The 22,558-nt window shown below is 37.1% G+C and overlaps 1 protein-coding gene across 1 annotated transcript in view; it reads left to right on the top strand.

Moving 5' to 3' along the window:
* COG5 (component of oligomeric golgi complex 5) overlaps positions 1-22,558 on the top strand; it is a 191,061-nt gene that overhangs the window by 60,031 nt on the left and 108,472 nt on the right. Inside the window, exons 4-5 of the mRNA XM_019631601.1 lie at positions 1,800-1,912; positions 2,162-2,239. Coding sequence (XP_019487146.1) covers positions 1,800-1,912; positions 2,162-2,239 — 191 coding nt within the window. The remainder of the gene's footprint in view (positions 1-1,799; positions 1,913-2,161; positions 2,240-22,558) is intronic.

Below are 22,558 nucleotides of genomic sequence, written 5' to 3'. Positions count from 1 at the left end.
CAGATCAGTCGTCGGCTTCTGGACTGCCTCTCACTGTGGCTGCTGGCCGTGCACACTGGCTGCTGGCTACACACGGTAGCCCATGGCAACCTACTGCCACAGGGGCTGCAGCTTACGCCGTCACTGGCGACTCACGGTAGCCCAGCTCCAGGTTGAGCTGTTGTTCAGCAGCTTAGCTGTAGAGGGCAGTGTCACTGGCCCTCATATGTGGGATCCGTACCGGGGCCCTGTGGCGTCCCAAGCCAGTTCTTAACCATCACGCCACTCGGCCAGCCCTAATGAATTATTATTTTTTTTTATTTATTTTTTTTTTTAAGATTTTTATTGGGTAATTGGGGGGATGGGAACAGTGCTGGGGAATTAGGGGAAGGGGAACAGACAAGTTGCTGTCGTTTTTTGTTCTTCAGTCTAGTTGTGGAGGACGCTGCTTCACTGGCCCAAGTTGGCACCATCATTGAGCTCTTCCCTGGCGAGGCAGATCAGTCGTCGGCTTCTGGACGGCCGCTCACTGCGGCTGCTGGCCGCTCACTGCGGCTGCTGGCCGCTCACGCTGGCTGCTGGCTACATACGGTAGCCCATGGCAACCCACTGCCACAGGGACTGCAGCCTATGCCGTCGCCAGCAACTCACGGCAGCCCAGCTCCAGGTTGAGCTGTTGTTCAGCATCTTAGCTGTGGAGCGCAGTGTCACTGGCCCTCATATGTGGGATCCGAACCGGGGCCCTCTGGCATCCCAAGCGAGCTCTTAACCATCGCGCCACTCGGCCGGCCCCAATGAATTATTTTTTAAATCAATGTTTTGTAATTGTTTATCATAAGTATTATTTTGGATGGCCAAATGTTCCCAAGTCTATTTTGGGAAGCGCCCTCCGGTCAATTTCTTGTGTCATTTGACAAATCTCCATTTGTCTTTGAACACTTCTTTGCTTTCTGGCACAGTATGTATCAGGTTAACCTTCTATTTTCACTGCTCCAAATATGGAATCACCCTCTTCTCCAATAAGCCCTGGTATCTTTTATTGGGAAATAGTGCTGGAAATCAAAATTTGGGGACTAGGTATGCTCATTTCTATTGAGTCATTTTCTCTTTGTTATTTTAGTGGAGAGAGCTGGGAAATACCTCTAATCCCCTTTACATATTTGTGTACCTATTTCTGTTTACATTAAGAACCTTCCTTTGCTCTATTCTAAAATACACCTAAACTAGTTTCAGATTACTACATCAATACTACATCTTAATAAAGTCAGGGCTCTGTAATTAAAAATTACTAAAATTATTTGTTTTCCCTTATGTGATTTTGCATTATCAATTTGAAGTACAGTTAGTTTTATTTGTTTCTGTACTTGTTTGTATTTAGTTTTAGAGCTTGCTTTTTTCATTTAAAATTTAAATCCATTTCAAAGCATATAAAACATTTGTATGACTCACAAAGACTCACTGCTTCCAACCCTGTGGCCTTCACCTGGTACTGTGTTCACCACACCCATTCACTCCCCCATTAGGAAACCATTTTCATTCATTTTTGTTTTTGTTTTTGTATTATCCTTCCTCTGTGTGCGTGTGTGTGTGTGTGTGTGTGTGTGTGTGTGTGTGTGTGTGTGTGTGTGTAGGGGGGGAGATCCTATTACCCTTTCTTTCTTAAACACGAAAGGCTAAAATTCTTTTTTGTTACTCATAAGAAATTATTTCTTAAAGTAGGAGCTTCTAATATGAGCCTGTATATGATTTTCATAATAACATACAGTTTGTTATAATTGGAAAATTTTATTTTTGTATTTCTTTGTCACTCATATAAACAGGGGGACCTGGCCGATCTACCATGCCAACCCCAGGAAACACAGCAGCTTTTCGTGCTTCCCTCTGGACCAATATGGAGAAACTTGTGGATCATATTTGTACTGTTTGTGGACAGGTAAATATTTTACAGAGTGAGAAGAACATTAATTATGGATTAACTCCTAGTTATTTCAAGTTGTGTGACCGTGGGCAGGTTTCTTAAAATTTCTGAGCATTTGAAATCACTACATTCACCGATTATCGTGTATGGAAAGGCTCTGGCAAAGTGCCGCTTCCCTTCCCTTGCTGCTGCTAGTGCTTACTTTACACTTGTTTCATTTGAAAATACCCATTATATACATTCTCCCTCTCTTCCCCTTTTTAGGTCCAACATCTACAAAAAATATTAGCCAAGAAGAGAGATCCTGTTTCTCACGTTTGTTTCATTGAAGAAATAGTTAAGGTATATTTCAATGAAAATATTTTTATCTCTTTATTGAAGAATGCAAAAAGATAATGAGCCAATGTTATTTGTGTTTCTATCACACAGAGAGGCTACATGTCAAATAGCTGTAGGGAAATAAGTATATTTCTTGACAACCACAAATTTTCTTTGCAATATCTGTATAAGTTCATTTGTTTATTGAATAGATTCTGGTAGTAATACCATTTATAGACTAATTTCTGAAATGCATATAATAATTTCCCATTTTCTGTCAAATAAATGATGTATTGTAAATTTTTTTTAAAGTTCCACTAGAGCAGGGGTCGGCAAACTTTTGAGACGGAAGAGCCAGTCCTGTTCCTCACAATAATTTAAAAATTATTCGAGAGCCATAAAACAAATGAAATCACCATTATGTGAATAATATCCTTTAAAAATTTTATAAATGAAACTGATAGTTTTATTTTCATTTTGAATTTTACTTCAGAGCTACATGTACGTACCTAACCACAGTTTGCCGACCCCTGCACTAGAGAATAAGATGACAATTTTCAGTAAATAAGAAAAGTAATTAGTGGTTATTATAATGTCTTATGAAGTCTTTACTGAAGATAGTAGGATCCACTCAGTTGTTAATTTTTCCTAAAGAGCACATTGTTACATTCATTTTCCATGTTCTGAAATCTCCCTCCTGTCATCCACTGATCTGCTGGCCTCATGAGCAGTAAGAATTCCTCCTGTGCATAGGAATCCTGGACTCTACATTTTATTCATTCATTTTCATGTTTTTGAAAATGATTCATAGAATAACTGATTATTCATCATTAAATATTAACGCCTAAGGACTCCAAAGGAAAAATTTCTCTTAAGTTTCCAGTGTCATGGTATAGGTAGTTTCCTTTATAGTTCAAAATTTTAAATATTTTATACATGGTGTTGGGGGTTTCCAAAACTACCATCAAGTGTTGTGGTTCATTAAGAGTGTTCACAGCACTCAGCATGCTTTTGTCATGCTCAGCACTATTGTCATGCTGGTGGCTGATGTATTACAGGGAAAGTGTGAGAAGCAAAGTCAACAAAGGGAAGAGGCCCAGGGTGAAGACCATAGGAAACCAGGTGGGAGCTTCCAAGAACTCCTCTCCCATTGGAGCTAGTTAGACAGAATACTGTAATTCAGCTCTGCCAATAAGTTGTGACATAATGCATAAAATGTCCTTTTCCAGGGAAGCTCGTTTTGAGCCTGGAAGTCCAGGATTTTCATCAGAGGTCAGTTCCTGCCTAGAACACATCATATTTCTAGACTCCCCAAAGAACAAGCATGTGTTTGACATAAACCACATTATTTGTACAAACAGTTTAGATGCAGTGAGCACTCCTAGGGAATCACGGGGACCCTCTCAAAATCTAAGTCCCAGATGCCAGGCAAGGACCAGATTGGAAAGCATGCATTTTTAACTATACCAGTCTGAGACCTGCTGTGTTAACTCTTTTCTGCACATATGCTTACGATAGTACATAGCTCCTTACATTACCCTGCTTCATTTTTGGCTTTTAATTGTGTGAAAGAAACAATAAGATGTTTTTGTCAGTTTGTATAGTCATTAATTTTTTCCATTTACTAGTAGATGGGATTACTAATACCAGGTCTTCATTTTTACAGGCAAGCAACTGCTCATGAAATATTATCATTCCTTCCTTCTGATTTTGGTTATCTTTCTACCCAAATTAATTATTTAGTCTTTCTATGGGCTGGTTTTGTTTCAAACTGTTACTGTCTAACCTTTTGTATATGTTTTGTTTCTTTTTAATAGTTTAATAATCTACTAACAACACTAGAACAATTATAATGAAACCATTGTATTTAAGAGAGTCTAAAAAAAATTTAAAAATAAAGGAATAGTGTCATTTAAAGAAGCTTATGTTTGTGATATTGCATTGAGCAAACTTTCTACGTTAAAAACACATATCAGTTCTCATCAACATTCAGTTATTATAATGAGTGGACCCTGGCAACTTATCTGGGTCTTTTATATGTAAATTTCAAAGTAAATTTGCAATTTAGTTGGTATTTGTTTTTAAGGGTAATATTTATGAAAAAAAACTAGTCCCTCTTGGAAATCAAGGTACTCATCTATATTTAGAAATGAGCAGTATTATGTGAAAAGTCTAAAATAACTTTTGACTCTATATTCTTGGGAATTCCAGAGCAGGAAGAAGGTGAAAAAATTCAAAGGAAAGTATTTGTTATATATTGTAAAGATAGCACATAAATGTCACTACATTTACTATAATTTCTTTAAAAGTCTTTTCCTTTATTGTAAAGCTATAAACAAATATTTTTGCTAATTATGTAACTACCGTGGGATATTATCTACTTTAAAGTAATTAAAGTAGAACCTTTGTAAAAAGTGTCAGATTTTTAGAATGATTTGAGTCCCTAAATAATGACCCTTAACATTTTCAGAAAATTTTAAACTCAAGTAGATGATATCTGGTGTCTCGGATCATTGAAGAGTAATATATCGACTAACATCTCTAAATCATTTTGTAATCTCTTTTTGAGGAAAAGATTATGAACAGAATGTTCTTACACTACAAGTTTTTGCATCTTCAAGATTTTTAAGAAGGATATGTCCTGGCATTGAACATTCTTTCTAATTTAGTGGTTTAGCCTTTTAAACCTGTGAATATATTTTTAAAAAATCAAAACTGGGTAAATAATTTAAGATGAAAATTAGAATTATACTGTATGCTTTATACAATATCTGTTTAGAAATTAATGCTTCTTTTCCCTACGGAGATCATTTCTAGCAAACATCTTTTTAAAATTGGAATCTACCTAGAACAGATTTTTAAAATATTTATGTATTAAATTTTTGTATACAGTAGTTCATATTTTGAAATTCACAGGAAGCTAAATTAGTAAGTAATTTCGTTTTGGTTTATAATATAGAATATAAACAAAATTACACAATTTCATGTCAATAGGAAAATTAAGAATCCATTTCCCAAGTTTCCTTGTTTTTAAACTATTTGATACTAATGTTTTTGTAATTCACTGTAAACTGTGATGGAATTTCCATATTTGATTTCTTTCTGCCAATTTGTTTTATTTCTACAGAAAATTTATTTTGCATTTTCTTTGTTAAGTAATTTTTGTAATTATTATTCTTTTGTTGTAGTTCAATACCTATAGATTTAAAAAATTAATGGTTTTTATTTTCATAGCAGCTTTAGGTTTATAAAAAAATTAAGCAGAAAATACATCTGTTACTTATGTTATAACATCCATTATGCGTTATGCAAAACCCATGGAACTGTACAATGCAGTGAGCTAACCCTAAGGTAAACTGTGGGCTTTAGTAAATAATAATGTATTAATAATGGTTCATTAATTGTAACAAATGGGCCAAACCAATGCAGCTATGCAAATGATAGTCACGTATCCACCACTATAGTATCTTTCAAAATAGGTCCCATAGTTTCACTTACTTAGAAATCCCTTATGCTGTACCTATTTATCCTTCCCCCACTTTTCTCCTTGACCCCTGACAACCCCTGATCTTTTTACTCTCTTTATAGTTTTGCCTTTTTCAGAATGTTATTTAATTGGAAACATACTGTAGGTAGCCTTTTTCAGACTGGTTTCTTTCACATAGTAATATGCAATTAAGGTTCCTTTGTGGTTTTGTGACTTGATAATAACTCAGTTTTTTTAATCACTGAATAACATTCCGTTGTCTGGATGTACCGTGTTTATCCATTGACCTGCTGAAGGACATCTTGTTGCTTTCGTTTTTTGGTAATCATAAATAAAACTGCTATAAACATTAATATGTAGGGTTTTGTGTGGACATAAATTTTCAGCACACTTGAGTAAATACCAAGGAATAAACTTGCTGGGTTGTATGATTAGACTATGTTATGTTTTGTAAGAAACTGCCAAACTGTCTTCCAACATGGCTGTATCATTTTGCATTCCCACTAGCAAAGATACAGAGTTCCTGTTGCTCCACACCCTCACCAGCATTTGATATTATCAGTGTTTTGGATTTAGCTATTCTAATAGGTTAGTAGTGGTATCTCATTGTTTTACTTTGTATTTCCCTATAGAGTTTTAAAACATTAATTTATGGAAAAATATATTCATCAGTTTAGATTCTAAGACTTTATCCATAGGAATGAAATTTTGCCACACTCATTATTTAATAATAATCATCTGTGGGCTGGCCCAGTGGCTCAGTTGGTTAAGAGCTCGCTCAAGAGTGCGAGCTCTGAGCAACAGCGGTTCGAATCCTGGCCCGAGCTGAGCAGCTGCAGAGCTGCCAGCAGGTGGCAGGATGGCTCAGCTAAAATAATAATAATAATAATAATAATATAATAATATTCATCTGTTACAGTCAATCCATGTGCTTAAAATGTTGTAAAATATTCTGAAATATTTTTATAAGATTAAGTATAGTTTTTTAGCATTTGGAAAGTCACATCTTAATGATCTCCTTTTTGAACACCTTATTTAAGTAGTGTCAAAGGCAGGAAAGTACAGTGATTAAGAACTGGGTGCTGGGGGCTGGCCGAGTGGCTCAGTTGGTTAAGAGCTCGCTCAAGCGTGCGAGCTCTGAGCAACAGCGGTTCTATTCCCGGCCTGAGCTGAGCTGCCAACAGGTAACAGGATGGCTCAGCTAAAAAAAAACCAGAAAAACACTGTATCCTATCAGACAGAGCTAAGCGTTCCTCCATTGATTATGCAACCTTGGGTAGGCTCTGCAATCTCTCAGAACATCAAATATCAAATGAGGATGATAATACTACCTATAGAACTGAGGTATTCTGAGGGAAAATGAGGTAATATAGACTTAATTCAAAAATTGGCTCAATAATTTGCTCTCATAATTATTATTTCCAATCTTTTTAAAAAAATCTTGAAACTTTTATTTAGGGATCTTAAACTTACCATGTCCTCGGTAATACAGAGCCCTGCCACGTAAGAAAGTTGGTTTTATTTAACAGTTTTATTAACATGATATGCATGTACATTATTAATTCATGCAGAGTATGACAAATTTAATTTAAGAAATTATGCTTCCTTAAATAAATAAGACAATATAAAGGATTTACTATGAACATCTCATTTTACTAAGGAATCATGAGTTTATGATTTAACATTCGGTAATTTTGTAGCCATAAAAACAATGAGAATTATTTTCCTTAATTCTGGTCTGTGAGATCTTGTGAGAATTGTTAAATCATTTATGCTCTTTTATTAAGCCCCCCAAAAAGGTTTACTTCAAAGACTTGGTGTTTGCAAGCTGTTTGATTCCAGATTATAGGGAGAACTGTACATATTAATATTCAGAGTCTAATCTTAGGAATGTTTAAGAAGAGAAAAAATTCCGCATGATGGTAGTTTCTGTAATGTTTTGTTAGTTCACAAAGTTTTGCAGTAGATTCTCATGTTATAAAGAATACATCAAAGTATAAAGAGAGCATAAATGGGCTGAGTATAAAGTAAAACTAGACCGATTATATTGGGTATAACAAATCTTAGAAATATAGTTTAGATGTATTGGGTTGTCAGAAAAGTCATGACGTATTTTTTTCTATGTTTTTCTTTGCAAAAAGGCGTCATGACTTTTCCGACAACCCAATAGAGCCTTTTCAAAGCTTTTCCTTAGTTAAAATAACTAATTTTGCTCCTGCTTAGTTTAATAAATATCCTGGCAAACTTGTAAAATTAGCCTTATTTTCAGTTCATACTGTAGTTGGAAAAGACACATTCATACCTATTAATCATATTATTTGTTTATGGTATTTAAATGTGGAATACACTTTTTTCCTCTTTTTATATGTATATTCTATAGTTTTCTTGAATTTTAGACTTTATTTTTAGTATCTTTTAAAACCAGTTAAAAGTTATAGTATTATTATATAAATATCAATATTATTTAACACTTTGTAAGTGAGTGTAAAAATTATTGACAAGTTATTCAGGATCCACACAGTGGAAAACAAGTTATAGATTCTTATCTGTGGAATTAAGCCTGTGAAACTATATGTGGGAGTGTCGATATACTTTAGCAGTTTTTATCATTGAACAGAATCTTGTAATTATGTGGGTAGGCTGTCTTAGGCTAATTTGAAATGTGTTCAGCATTTTGAGCAGCTATAGTACTAATAAGAATTGTAACTATGAAAAATAATGTTTTCTTTTGCTTTTTTAGATATAGCAAATGATTTTATAATAGCATTAAAGACTTAGAAAAATTTTAGGACACCCAAATGTGAAATCTTTTTAATTTTATGGAAAAACGTTTAATTTATCTGTGGCATCTCAATTTGATTTAAAAAATCAAGCAGCAGTAAGCCAGTTAAATTTCTAAGTCAGATATTATCAACAAATGCTTATCTATAAATCTTCTAAATCTTAGAAGATTTCCGTTTTTACTAGTTAGGAGAGGCACCAGATAGTCTTAAGGGCCGTCTCACTACAGTACAAATAAATTCTAAATAAACTAGAAAACTATAATTTTAAATGCACTTTTAGGCCTGCAAAAAGTCAGAGAATATATATATATAGATAGATAGATAGAGAGAGAAAGAGAGAGAGAGAGAGAGAGAGAGAGAGAGACATATTTTAAAGGAAAAAACTGTATTAAAATTATAATACTCAATATATACCGATAATAAAAGATGAATACAAGTCATGCTTGACTTCTGCAATTACAAGAGGTGCTCAAAGTGGTTAACATCAGCATAATTTTAATATAGTTTTTTTCCTTTCTTAAAATGTGTATACATTTTTCTGGCACCCGTCCATGTGTGTGTGTGTGTAAACATATATGTATATAGACAAGTATACACATGTATTATTATATGTATGCATATTACATATTATGTATATGCGTATTACATATTATGCATATTACACATGTATGTTATATATGTATATTACATATATGTGTAAATACCTAGTATACATAAGCAGATAAAATAGTTGAAACTGTAGAGATTTCTGAGCTATAAGTCATTGCAAGTAAGTGGGAGTTGCCCCAGGGTCACATATTCATGTCAGTGATGGGGTCAGCTCACTAGGCTCTGGGGCTCTAACAAGACGGAAGAATAAACCTGATGATCTTGCACAAAGCTGAGACCTTTGACCCTGGCTAACATGGACTTCAGTCACAATTTCTGATTCCCATAAGAAACAAATGCCTATCCTCTGTAGAGGAAAGTGTTTCTAGTTTCAACCATCAGAATTCTCTGCATATTAAGGTTAGCCAAATATGAGCTCACGGTAAAGTCACCAATCCTCTAAATAAACCGGAAGCTATGACTGAGAGTCAGCAGGAAAAATAAACACAATGCAAGATATATTTTAAGCTTCTAAAAAACTTTTAAAGGACTTCAGATGTTAGAATTATAAAAAACTAAAATATCTATATATTTTTAAAATAAAGACTGGAATAAAAAAGTGAGAAATGAATGACTGTTAAAAAAGACCATTAGATCTAAAAACAGAACCAAATAGAGCATTTAGAAATTAAAAATAAAATTAAATAAAAAATTTAGCAGATGTTTTGAAGAAATATTACATAAAGACAAAGAATGAATTAGCAGCCTGGCAGAAAGAATTGATGAAATTTTAGAGAATGCAGGATAAAGACAAGGGTGTGGAAATTATGAGAGGTTAAAAAATTATGGAGGATTAGATTAAATGAGGTTTTAGTATAATATTAATTAAAAAAGGAAAACCCACAAACAAGAAAAACAATGTCATTATTTCAGTACATGCAGGAAACACATTTGACAGAATCCAGCATCCATTCCTGATAAGAACTTTCAGCAAACTAGGAATAGAAGGGATCAACCAGATAAAAGGCATTTAAGAACAACGAACAGGGATGGTAGAAGAGGGGAAAGGGGATCAAATATCCGTACGGTGATGGAAGGAGAACCGAGTGGTGAGCACACAACGTGATATATAGATGATGTATCATAGAAATGTACACTTGAAACCTATATAATTTTACTAACCATTTTCACCCCAATAAATTAAAAAGGAACACTGAACAGATAAAATCATACATAATAGTGAAGACTGAATGCTGCTCCTCTAAAATTAGGGAAAAGACAAGGATTTCTTTTTCCTCTCACTATTTCTACTCGACATTACCCTAGCTTGTACAATGAGCAAGAAAAAGAAATAAAAGACTTCCAGATTGGACAGGAAAAAGCAGGATGGTCTTTTTACAGATGACATGATCATCTATGTAAATAATTTGATGGAATCTACAAAACAGCAACTAAAACTAATAAGTGATTTCTTTTGCAAGATTGCAGAATACATATACAAAAATCAGTTGTACTTCTATGTATTAGCAATGTATATTTGAGAGTTGAAATTTAGTATTTCCATTTACAATAGCATCAAAGAATAAGAAATACTTAGGAATAAATCTGTTAAAAGATGAACATCTGTGTGCTGGAAACTGTAAATATTGCTGAAAGAAATTAAAGAAGACCTAAATAAATAGAGATACTTTATTTATGTGTGTAGGTTGATAGATTCACTATTGTTAAGATGTCCATTCTTCTCAAATTGATCTATAACCCCAACAGGTGTTTTGGAGAAATTAACAAGCTGATTCCAAAATTCAAATATTAGAAATATAAAGGACCTGAGATGGCTAACACAGCTTTGAAAAAGAAAAGCAAAACTGCAGGGCTAACAATACCTGATTTTAAGGATTACTATAAAACTACAGTATTTCAGAAAGTGTGAGGTTGGCATAAAGACATATATCATTGATGCAAAATAGAATTCAAAAATTCACTCCCACATATATGGAAAACTGATCTTCAGATAAAGTTGCAGAGGTAATTCAGTAATGACATAATAGTCTTTTTAACAAATAATGCTGAAACATCTGGATATCCAAATGTAAAACCTAAAATTCTAAAACTTATACAAGAAAACTGAATAAAAATTTGTGAAACGGGAACAGGCAGAGATTTCTTAGATGCAACACCAAAAGTTCTAATCATAAAAGAAAAAATTTGGTATTTTGGACTTACTCAAAATTAAGAATTTTTGCTTTCCAAAATACTCCAATAAGAGAATACAAGACAAGGCATAGACTGGGGGAAAAAATATTTGCAAATAAGATATCTAATAAAGGAGTTATGTCCAAAGAACTCTGAAAACTCAATAAGAAAACAAAGAACTGACTTTAAAAATGGGCCACAGGGTTGAATAGGCACTTTACAGATAGATGTCAAATAAGCACATATCTAAAATTTAAGACTTGACCGTATTAAATGTTGGTGTTGATGAGAATATGGAGCAACTGTAACTCTCATATACTGCTGATGGGAAATGTAAAATTATATAAACATTTGGAAGACAGTTTGGCAATTTTTTGTTTTTTTTTAAGATTTTATTGGGGAATTGGGGTAGGGAACAGTGTTGGGGAATTGGGGAAAGGGACCAGCCAAGTTGTAATTCTTCAATCCTTGTTGTGGAGGGTGCCAGTTGCCATCTGGCTGCCCGAAGGCAGCTCGTGGCCTCTAAGCTCAAGGTACTGTGTTACAATCTTAGTTGCAGGTGGGCGTAGCCACCATCCCATGCGGCAGTTGAACCCTGCAGCCTTGTTGTTAAGAGTGCATGCTCTGTCCACTGAGCCATCCAGGCAGCAGCTCAGCACAAGGTTCCAAGTTCAGTCTTAGTTGCGGGTGGGCATAGCCCACCATCGAACAGGCAATCTTGTTGTTACACCAGCTGAGCCATCCTGCCACCTATTTGCAGTTCAGGGACAGCGCAGCTTGGGCGCAGCATCACTAGCCCATGTGAGAATCGAACCGGTGGCCCTGGTGCTCAGAGCTCACACTCTTAAGCCAACTTTTAGCCAACTGAGCCACTCGGCCGGCCCCAGTTTGGCAGTTTTTAAAAAGTTAAACATACACACATTGCATGACTCAGCACTATATTCCTAGGTATTAATCCAAGAGAAATGAAAGAATATATCCATACACAGACTTTTATAAAAGTGTCCATAGATCTCCTCTCCCTGTGTCTTCACATCATCTTCCTTCTGTATGTGTCTGTGTTCAGATTTCTTCTTATAAGGACATGTCATATCAGATTAGGATCTACCCTAATGACCCTGTTTTAATTGCTTTTTGGAGACCCTATCTCCAAATATGTCCAGGTATGGGCGGGTTAGGACTTCAACATATGAATTTTGCAAGGACACAATTCAGTCTAACCGTGATTTACATTGATGGAAATGAAAATATAGAGAAGTGGACTGATTTGAGAACTATTCAGGAAATAAAGCTGACAAATTCTTAGTGATAGATTAGAAGTGGTGAGATGCAGAAGATATCAAGGATGACACCCCTAGTCCTGGTTTGACAAAGGTTCTGGTAGATAGTAGTGACTTCATTTGAGGGCATAAACTGAGAAGCATATTTAGTAGGAAAGGTGATGTGCTCAGCTATTTAGGTGCTCAGGTAACATCCAAATGAAGATGTCAGCTAGGCAATTTTATTTAGATCTGGCGCTCAGAATTGAGGCCTAGGCCAGAGACTAATGTTTGGGAGGCATCAGCTCACACCTGTCAATCCATGTCATGATAATGGATAAGGTTGGCTATAGAGAGAAAAGAAATGGGCCTAGACAGAGTCCCAAGAAATGCAACTTACAAAATTCCCGTAGAACTCTGTTTTCCAAAGTGGGTAGGTGCATTTTAACATGGAAAAAGATAGTTATAATTTCTTCCTATATATATATATATATATATTTTTAAAGATTTTATTGAGGAATTGGGGGAGGGGAACAGTGCTGAGGAATCGGGGAAGGGGAACAGACAAGTTGCTGTCATTTTGTTCTTCAGTCTAGTTGTGGAGGACGTTGCTTCACTGACCCAAGTTGGCACCATCATTGCGCTCTTCCCGGGTGAGGCAGATCAGTCGCCGGCTTCTGGACGGCCGCTCACTGCAGCTGCTGGCCGCTCACGCTGGCTGCTGGCTACATACGGTAGCCCATGGCAACCCACTGCCACAGGGGCTGCAGCCTATGCCGTCGCCGGCGACCCACGGCAGCCCAGCTCCAGGTTGAGCTGTTGTTCAGCATCTTAGCTGTAGAGGGCAGTGTCACTGGCCCTCATATGTGGGATCCGAACCGGGGCCCTCTGGCATCCCAAGCGAGTTCTTAACCATCGCGCCACTCAGCCGGCCCCCTATATATTTTTGAAGTCTTTTTCTTTAAAGTGTTTTTATAGGTTTTATGTTGTACATATTTTATTACTATAGGAGTATTTGTATATAATTTTGAAAAAAATAAGTAAACATATAGTATGAGTTAAAAAATATATTACATTCAGTGAGTTAGGAAAACACTGTAACAGAGGAAACAGTGAGTATCCCAAGAGGAGGATGAAACCAGGAGAATATGGCGAGAGAAGCCAAGAACAGTTTTAAGAAGAGGATGGTTCATACTAATTCTAATTTGACTGATATTGTATTTAAAATACCAGTACATCATGCATTTTCAGTAAGGGCCGTATTGACCCAAAGAGGGAAAGATAGTTCTATTGTCTGGGGAAGGAGAGAGGCACAAAAAACCTTAGATATTAAGTGGTTTGTGGCCTCCAGAGCTCACCCTACCCTACAAAATCTTATTCCTTAGTATTTATTTTTCTTGTTTAGGGAGAAACTAAGTTAAATTTAATATTAAATTAGTACAATTATATAATTATATAAGTAAAATATATATAATATATACACATACAATTAGTTATTTAATTTAGTTTTCCCTTTGGAGGGACGATAATGAAAAGAAAGGTTGAGAAACATTGTAGTAAACTATAAGAGTTTGAAACCCTTTACCATTGTAGTTTAACTGTGCTTTCTAAGCAAGAATTTGGGATTGTTGATGAAAATTATCCAGCCTAAAAGAAAACTTATAAGAGTTTATTAGAGCCAAACTTATGACAATTGCCGGGAAACAAAATCTCAACCGATTGAGAAAATACTCCAGAAAATGGCTGTTTTGCAACTTATTTTATACATTAAAATCAAAGGAGGAAGGTTACATGAAATCCATTGGTTGTAGATTAAGGGGGTGGGAGAAAGCAAAGCAGGGGAAATCTCTGGGATTGGGTAAAAAAAATGGAGAGACACACTCTTCTTTTACATTGGTGGGTACAGCATAGTTAATAGCATTTTACAGCACATAGAGATAGTATTTGGGGAACAAGATAACAATGAGGGATTTTGTAGTTTCCTGCTCTGGTGTGATGGGTTGTGCCCCCTGGGGGGTCTGGAAAAAGAGATTACTCTGTTATTGCAAGGATATGTTATCTTAGATGCAAAAAGATGACAGGCTTAAGGCAAAGATTGACCTTTGTCAAGGAAGCTACAGGCCAAGGATGTGACTTCCCGCCATGGCCCACCTTGGGAATTTTTATGTTCACGCCATCCTTTGGTTATTTTCAGTCTCCTGAGCTTGTCAGGTTAATATGTGGCTCCTTTTCCATCCACAGGACAAAGGATTTGAGTTTGATGAGAAACTTACAATTTTTACCATATGTATTACCATATGTATGGAATTTTTAAAAATTATTTATTTATTTATTTTTTATTGGGGGAGGGGAACAGCACTGGGGAATCGGGGGAAGGGGAACAGACAAGTTGTTGTCATTTTTGTCCTTCAGTCTAATTGTGGAGGACTGTTGTTTCACTGGCCCATGTTGATATTATCATTGCGCTCTTCCCGGGTGAGGCAGATGGGTCGCCGGCCTCTGAACGACCGTTCCCGGCGGCTGTTGGCAGCTCACACAGGATGCCAGCCGCTCACGCTGCTGCCAGCCACACATGGTAGCTCATGGCAGCCCATTGCAGCCCCACTGCAGCCTACGCCGTCGCCAGCGACTCACGGCAATCCAGCTCCAGGTCGAGCTCTTGTTCACCATCTTAGCTGTAGAGGGCAGTGTCACTGGCCCCCATGTGGGATACGAACCAGGGCCCTGCTGCTCAGAACTGGTGTCCCAAGCCAGCTCTTAACCAGCGCGCCACTCGGCCGGCCCCAGTATGGAATTTTTTATATCAAGAATTTATTCTTCTGTTTAGAGTTAGGTTAAATTATCTAAATTGTTCCTCAAAAAAATTAAAAAGAATACAGAAAACATTATATTTAATTCCATCACCCAGAGATAACCTCTGTTAACATTTGTATAGTTTTTCTATTTAACTGTATATGTTTTAACTAGTCTCATCTATTCTACTTTCAAAAGGTATCTGAAATCTGACATTTCACTTCCTCCTATCGCCACTTTTGCCCTATTTTTAAAAACAAAATGTAGATTTTACCATAAATATTGTTCAAAGAAAGAAGAACAATATACTTATAAAAATCTACATTTTGATTTTAACAAATTCTTTTGGGTATTAGGCTTTCTCATTTTGCTCTGTGGTGTTCATCTTGAAATCTCTACTGAATTTCTATATCTTCTGTCTTTTGTAGTCAGACACAGCAAAATGTTTCTCCCTGAAAGCCATTTTCCAGTAAAGAGAATTTTTTTCTTTGCTTTGTATTTGCTTCACTGATTCCTCTGCTTTGAATCCAAAAGAAGATTAAGAACTAATTTAAATTCATATCTGTTTGGTTTCTTTGATCAAGTCTGGAGGCTCTCCTGTTCACAGCATGATCCCTCCACAGAGATCTCTGGCAGACTTTTTGCTCAGTCTTTTACTTCCCCTTCTCTTTGATTTTGACTTAGCTTGCCAGTTCCCTCTGACTTCCTTTCCTGCAGCAGCTCTCTGACTGCAGCTCTGTATCTGATCCTCAGCACCCTCTTTCCTTTCAAAGTTATAGGTAGATTGTATCTCCTCTTTTCTCAGACTCAGCCTTCTACTTCTTTCATTGTGCATCTCAGCCTCTCCTAGCACATTCTCTGCTTTCTCCAATGTCAGCCTTTCTCAGCTACTTCCTCTCAAGGGCCTACCACCTAAAACCAAAACCAAAATAAAACCCTTGGTCTTGTATCTGACTTTGTCTCTTCTCTTTGTGCCCAGGTTTCAGTAAGCTACTTTGTGTCTCTCCTTTCTTATTTCTGTTTTTCCCAAACCACTGAAATGAAGCTTGCGCTCCACTGAAACAGCTCTTGAAGCCATTCTAATGACCCAACTGCCGAATCCTTCTGCATGCTTCTGACTCTCTCTTTTACTTCCCTCCTCTGAGGTAATTACTTCTCTCTAATGCGTTCCTTCTTCACAGTGTCGATATAAGAAACGTCCATTTCTATAGAGAATTTTTATAAGCGTTTATTTGAGCCTAACTGATGACATTGCTGGGGAGCAAGATCGCAAATGCTCTGGAGAATGACAGTTTTGCATTTTGTTTTTATACATTTGGAATCAAGGAGGATGACGTGAAGGTGGGAGAAAGTAAGGCAGGGATTGGATTTACAGGATAGTTAACAAGATTAAGTGCTCCCTTGAGGGTGGTTATGCCTCTCAGAGGTCTAAAAAGAGGACTACAGCTGGCATTTCAAAGGTGTGTTAGTTTAGATGCACAAGAACAATGGACAGGGCTGACCTAAGGCAAAACTGAACCTTTTACTAAAGAAACTCTAAGCCTGGAGCTGTGACTACCTTCCATGACCTGCCTGGTTAGGAATTTATGATCAGATCACCCTATGAGGTTACTTTCGGTCACTGGATTTATTTATTACAGATCCTCTTTTTCGTCCATTACAGATACTCTATCTCTTCAGAATCCTTAACTGATTCCTCCTTTTCTACCTACCTCTCCTATTAAAGTATTTTATTTATAACATTTAAAACATATACCAAAGTATAGAACCAAAATCTAAGACAGTGAATCTCTCTGTGCCCACCATCCAGATTTAGCAATTACTAACTCATGACCAATCTTATATAACTATCTTCACCCAGTCTTCTCTCTCCACTCTGATTTCCTCTACCAACCTTGAAGTAATGTTCCCCTGGGTCCCATCCTTAACTGTTCTTCTCATGCCACGTGCAATCTATTGAAAAGCTTACACATGCTAACCATTTCTCCGAACTCCAAATACTGATGATACCTAAATTTATTTCTTCAGTTTAGATCTTGTTCTTAAACAGGAGATTTATATTCACTGTCTTAGATCATCTTTACTCGGATGCCCCACAGATTCTAGAAGCGTAAGACAAACTAATCTTTCTCTTCTCTCTGCTTTTCCTTCTAAAATCCCATTTTGGTTGATCAATCTCCATCCTCCTAGTCCTACACAAATACAGAGGGCACCAAAAAAAAATGTATATACATTTTAAGAAAATAAAACGTGTAAAATAGTAATACTCAATATATATTGATAACAAAAGATGAATACAAGTCACATTTGACTTCTGCAATTACAATAGGTGCTCACAGTGGTTACCATCAGCATCCAGACACTTCTGATTACAGTGAACTACTGCTTGAGCAACGTTGACCAAAGCATCCACTTGTATCCATTTTTTTTGGCACCCCCGGTGTATCTGATTGGAGTTCTTCATAAATATATTTACCTGCTCATCAAGTCCCACCAATTTTTCTGCTACCCATTCATACTCCTCCTTCACTGCGATGGCCTTAGTAAAATCCTTGGAACCTAGATTTTTTAGTAAATTCATAACTGATCTTGTTGCCTGCAGGCTCACCACCATCCTAGACACTCTTTATCTTTCACATTATTATCAGAGTGATTTTTGTGAAACAAGCTTAATCATTGTGTTCCCATTAAAACCCTTAAATATTTCACTGGTGTCTGTGATCTGATCCTTGACTTACTTTCCATTCTTACTTCTTACTTTTCTCCGGAAAGCTCACTATTCATTCAGAAATTGTTTCTTCACATTTTTGTGCACTGTTCATTCCTCTCTCTGGAATGCTCACTGCTTATCTCTTCTTCCTGTCTGTATGGTAAATTCTGATCTTCCTCTATGATCTAGTCCAAGATATCCAGATGTCTTCATAACAAGTAAATCCTATGAAGTATTATCATCCTTATTGTTTCCATAGTTTACAAGATCAGAAAGATGAAGCACCTGCCTTGGGTTATAGAGCCAATAACTGGCAGACCTTAGATTTAAGTCAAGGTTATCTTACTTCAAACCCTGTACCCTTTTACCACACCTAATGCAAGAATGTTAGCTTGAAGTTTTGGACCTTATGCTTTGTGTAGAAAGAAGCTGTCAAATATATTTGAGCAAGGAAGTCTATGGTTAGTTCCTTTTTTAAAGACAGAGAAACTAAATCATAGCTGCATTGAAATCTTTTTCTGTTTAAGCATTATCATTCTAAGTTTCTCTTTCTATATTTAATTATATCAAAATCAATGACAAAAGCAAAAACCAAGCTGTAATTCTAAATAACAGATTCATGCAGACATAAATGTTTTAGCATTCCTGTATATTTTATTTTTATTTTATTTATATCTATAAAATGTATCTGATTTTGGTTTTATTTTCCACTTATTGACCTCAGCCAAAGGTCCAGATTTCATCGTTTTAAAAGTTAGAATTACAGTGTTGTTTCTATTTATAACTAAGAAGCAAGGCCAAGAAATTATTTTAAATTGTGTCCATTTCCCAGAATTGATCTGATAACATGACTGAATTGAACTTAATGAAACTGCTATGGTCTGAATGTTAGTGTCACCCTAAAATTCGTATGTTGAAATCCTAAGCCTCCCTCCCAGATGGTAGTATTGGGAGGTGATGAGGTCATGTTGGTGGAACCCTGATCCTTTGGATTAGTGCCCTGATAAAAGAGCCCCCCCCCAAGAGCTCCGCCCCTCCATCATGTGAGGACACACTGAGAAGATGGCCATCTGGAAGGAAGCAGGTCCTCACCAGACACCAAGTCTGCCAGCATCTTGGTCTTGGACTTCCCAGCCGCTAGAACTGTGAGGAATAAATTTCTGTTGCTTATAAGCCACCCAGTTTAGGGTATTTTTGTCATAGCAGTCCAAGCAGACAAAAACAGAAAGTAAGATGGTATTGGGTGTAGATTGTAAATAGATTAATGTCAAATATCCTTCCAGTTGAAATCTAGTTCAATTATTAAAATCTAGCCGAATAAATTTTATTTCAACATACTTAGGAGCAATTATTTGATAGGCTAATTGATTTGAAAGAGTAAGTCAAATGACTTTTTTATATATCTTCATATTTTCCTGTTTTATACAGGAAGTTGTATTTATGTAATATATTGTAGTTTTGATAATGCTCTGATAATTAAAATCAACATTTTATATTTTGGCAGAACATATACAATACACATTATATATGTGTATATATACATACACATCATATACAAAAACATTACACATATACATGTATATACAGAGGTGCCCAAAAAATGTACATACATTTTAAGAAAGGAAAAAACAGTATTAAAATTGTAATACTCAATATATACCAATAACAAAAAATGAATACAAGCCACGTTTGACTTCTGCAATTACAAGAGGTGCTCAAAGTGGTTACCATCAGTGTAATTTTAATATTTTTTTCCTTTCTTAAAATGTGTATACATTTCTTTGGCAACCTCTGTGTATGTGAACTTTTTGTTTTAAAATAGTATCCTACTCCCAAATCTACTTTTTCAGTATTCCCATGCCTCTGAGTCTGCTTCATCGTCTTTTATCTTTCCTAAGCACTTTCATATCCTTTCTTGTTCCAGCAACTCTGAGTCGTCCTTCGTATGAATCTTTGATAACTGACTCAGCTCTTAATATAACTAGTCCTTGGAATTGACTGACTGACTGACTGATTGATTGAATCCTTTTTTTTTTTAAAGATTTTATTGGAGAGTTGGGGGAGGGGAACAGACAAGTTGCTGTCGTTTTGTTCTTCCGTCTAGTTGTGGAGGACGTTGCTTCACTGGCCCATGTTGGTATTATCATTGCGCTCTTCCTGGGCGAGGCAGATCAGTTGCCGGCCTCTGGACGGCTGCTCACAGTAGCTCTTGGCAGCTCACGCTGGCTGCTGGCCACACACAGTAGCTTATGGCAACCCACTGCAGCAGGGGCTGCAGCCTACGCCGTCGCCGGCGACTCATGGCAGCCCAGCTCCAGGTCGAGCTGTTGCTCATCATCTTAGCTGTAGAGGGTGCAGTGTCACTGGCCCGCATGTGGGATCCAAACCGGGGCCCTGCTGCTCAGAGCTGGTGTCCCAAGCCAGCTCTTAACCAACACGCCACTCGGCCGGCCCCCTTCAGTTTTTTTTTTTTTTTCGGCAGTTGTACTAGCATTCTCCAGAGAAACAGTACCAATAAGCTGTCTATGTATAGAGAGAAAGAGATTTGTTATAAGGAATTGGCTTGTGCCATTAAGGAAGCTGTGAAGCCCCAACATCTGCATTCAGCAAACTGGAGATCAAGAGAGCAGGTGGAAGACCCACCAGTTCCTCCCAAAAGCCTGCAGGCTCAAGACCCAGGAAGAGCCACTGTTTCAGCTTAAGCCATAAAGCAGGAAAAAGTGATACCCCAGCTTGAAGACAGGCAAAAGGAATTCTCCTAGGCTTTTTGATCTGTTCAGGTCTTCAGTTGATTGGATGAGACCCACCCACTTGAGGGAGGACCATCTGCTTTACTCAGCCTACCTGTTCAAATATTAACCACATCCTGCCTTTTAAGCATTTTGAGCCTCGCCTCTGCTCGGGGCCTGCTCCAAACTCTTTGGAGTGTACTTTTTCTCCTAATAATGACTCCCTGGCCCTTGCCCTGGGCCCCCTTGGGTCTTTTGAGCTTCCTTTGCTCGGCCTGCTCCAAACTCTTTGGAGTGTGCTTTCTCTTCTAATAATGGCTCTTGAGCCATTCTCTACCGCTTGGGCCCGCTTCTGCTTCTCTGAAATGTATTTTTACTTCTAATAAACTCCTTTTCGAATATATATATATATATATATATATATATATATATATATATATATGTGTGTGTGTGTGTGTGTATATATATATATATATATATATATATATATATATGTATTAATCTCATCCAAAACACCCTCACAGACACACCAGGATTGTGTTTGACCAAATATCTGAGGTGCCCAGTGGCCAGTCAAGTTGACTCATAAAATTAACCATCACAGCAATGTTAGGTAGGTACTGGCAGTCACCGGAAGCACAAGGAGGCATGTTAGTTATTTCTGTGGTAAATTAGAAATAGTGTTAGCAGTGTTGACAAATGTTTATATAGTGCTTTCACTATGCACTTCATTACAATTAGTCTTTGCGATAAATGCATGGAGTGGGTTTCCATTTTACAGATAAGGATGCTGAAGTATAGAGAAATGAAGTAACCTATGCAAGGCCACACAGTAAGTGTAGTTTTGATCTGAACCCTATTATTCTGGCTCCACAGTTCCTCCTCTTAACCACTACTCTGTTCCTTTACCTAAATAGGAAAATATCATTATGGATGGAATATGGAACACTATAGAAGTAAATAGTGCACTGAGCCTAGGGGAAACCAAGAGAAAAGATACCTCTAAGCTGAACTCAAAAGGAGGTGCAGGTTTTAAAAGCTGATAATAACTGAGACAAACTACAAAAAATTCTTCAGGAACCTGATAGAATTTGGACCTTTGACCTCAGTGGTGTGTAAGAGGAGAAAAAGGCTGGGACAACTCGGTCATAAAGTGCTTTCTAAGTCAAGTTAAGGGGGAATAATACTTTAATATCTATCAGACAGACCTTAGGTCAAATCTCACTCAGTTCTGCTACTTTCTGTATAATTCTAAAAATCTCACCATACCTCTTTGAGCTTTTGTTTTCTCTCCAGAAAGGGACGAAGCATGCCTTCTTTCAATATCATTCCAGTCATTCTTCCAGTAGGTCTTAATTGTGTGCCTTTGATGTCCTGGTCACATTCTTGATGCTGAAATTACAGTGATGTAAAAGACAAAATGGGGCCTCTGCTGCCGTGGAGCCTACTTGTAGCGCTTGTTGTGAGGTTTAAATGAGTTCACGTCCAGTGGTGCCTGTTCCATAAAGCGCATTCAGAAAATGTTAATCCTCCCGCTAAGGTTCGTCTACCTTCTGGACTGTGGACACTTTAGGTTCTTCTCTGATTAACTTAAAAATACTTACTTCAGGGCCGGCCGAGTGGCGCGATGGTTGGGAGCTCGCTTGGGATGCCAGAGGGCCCCGGTTCGGATCCCACATATGAGGGCCAGTGACACTGCCCTCCACAGCTGAGATGCTGAACAACAGCTCAACCTGGAGCTGGGCTGCCATGAGTCGCCGGCGACGGCGTGGGCTGCAGCCCCTGTGGCAGTGGGTTGCCA

The sequence above is a fragment of the Hipposideros armiger genome, unplaced genomic scaffold, assembly GCF_001890085.2.
Source record: "Hipposideros armiger isolate ML-2016 unplaced genomic scaffold, ASM189008v1 scaffold_1017, whole genome shotgun sequence".
Lineage (NCBI taxonomy): Eukaryota > Metazoa > Chordata > Mammalia > Chiroptera > Hipposideridae > Hipposideros > Hipposideros armiger.
Note: the sequence above shows the minus strand (reverse complement) of the source record. Positions and strands in the feature narration are given on the sequence as shown.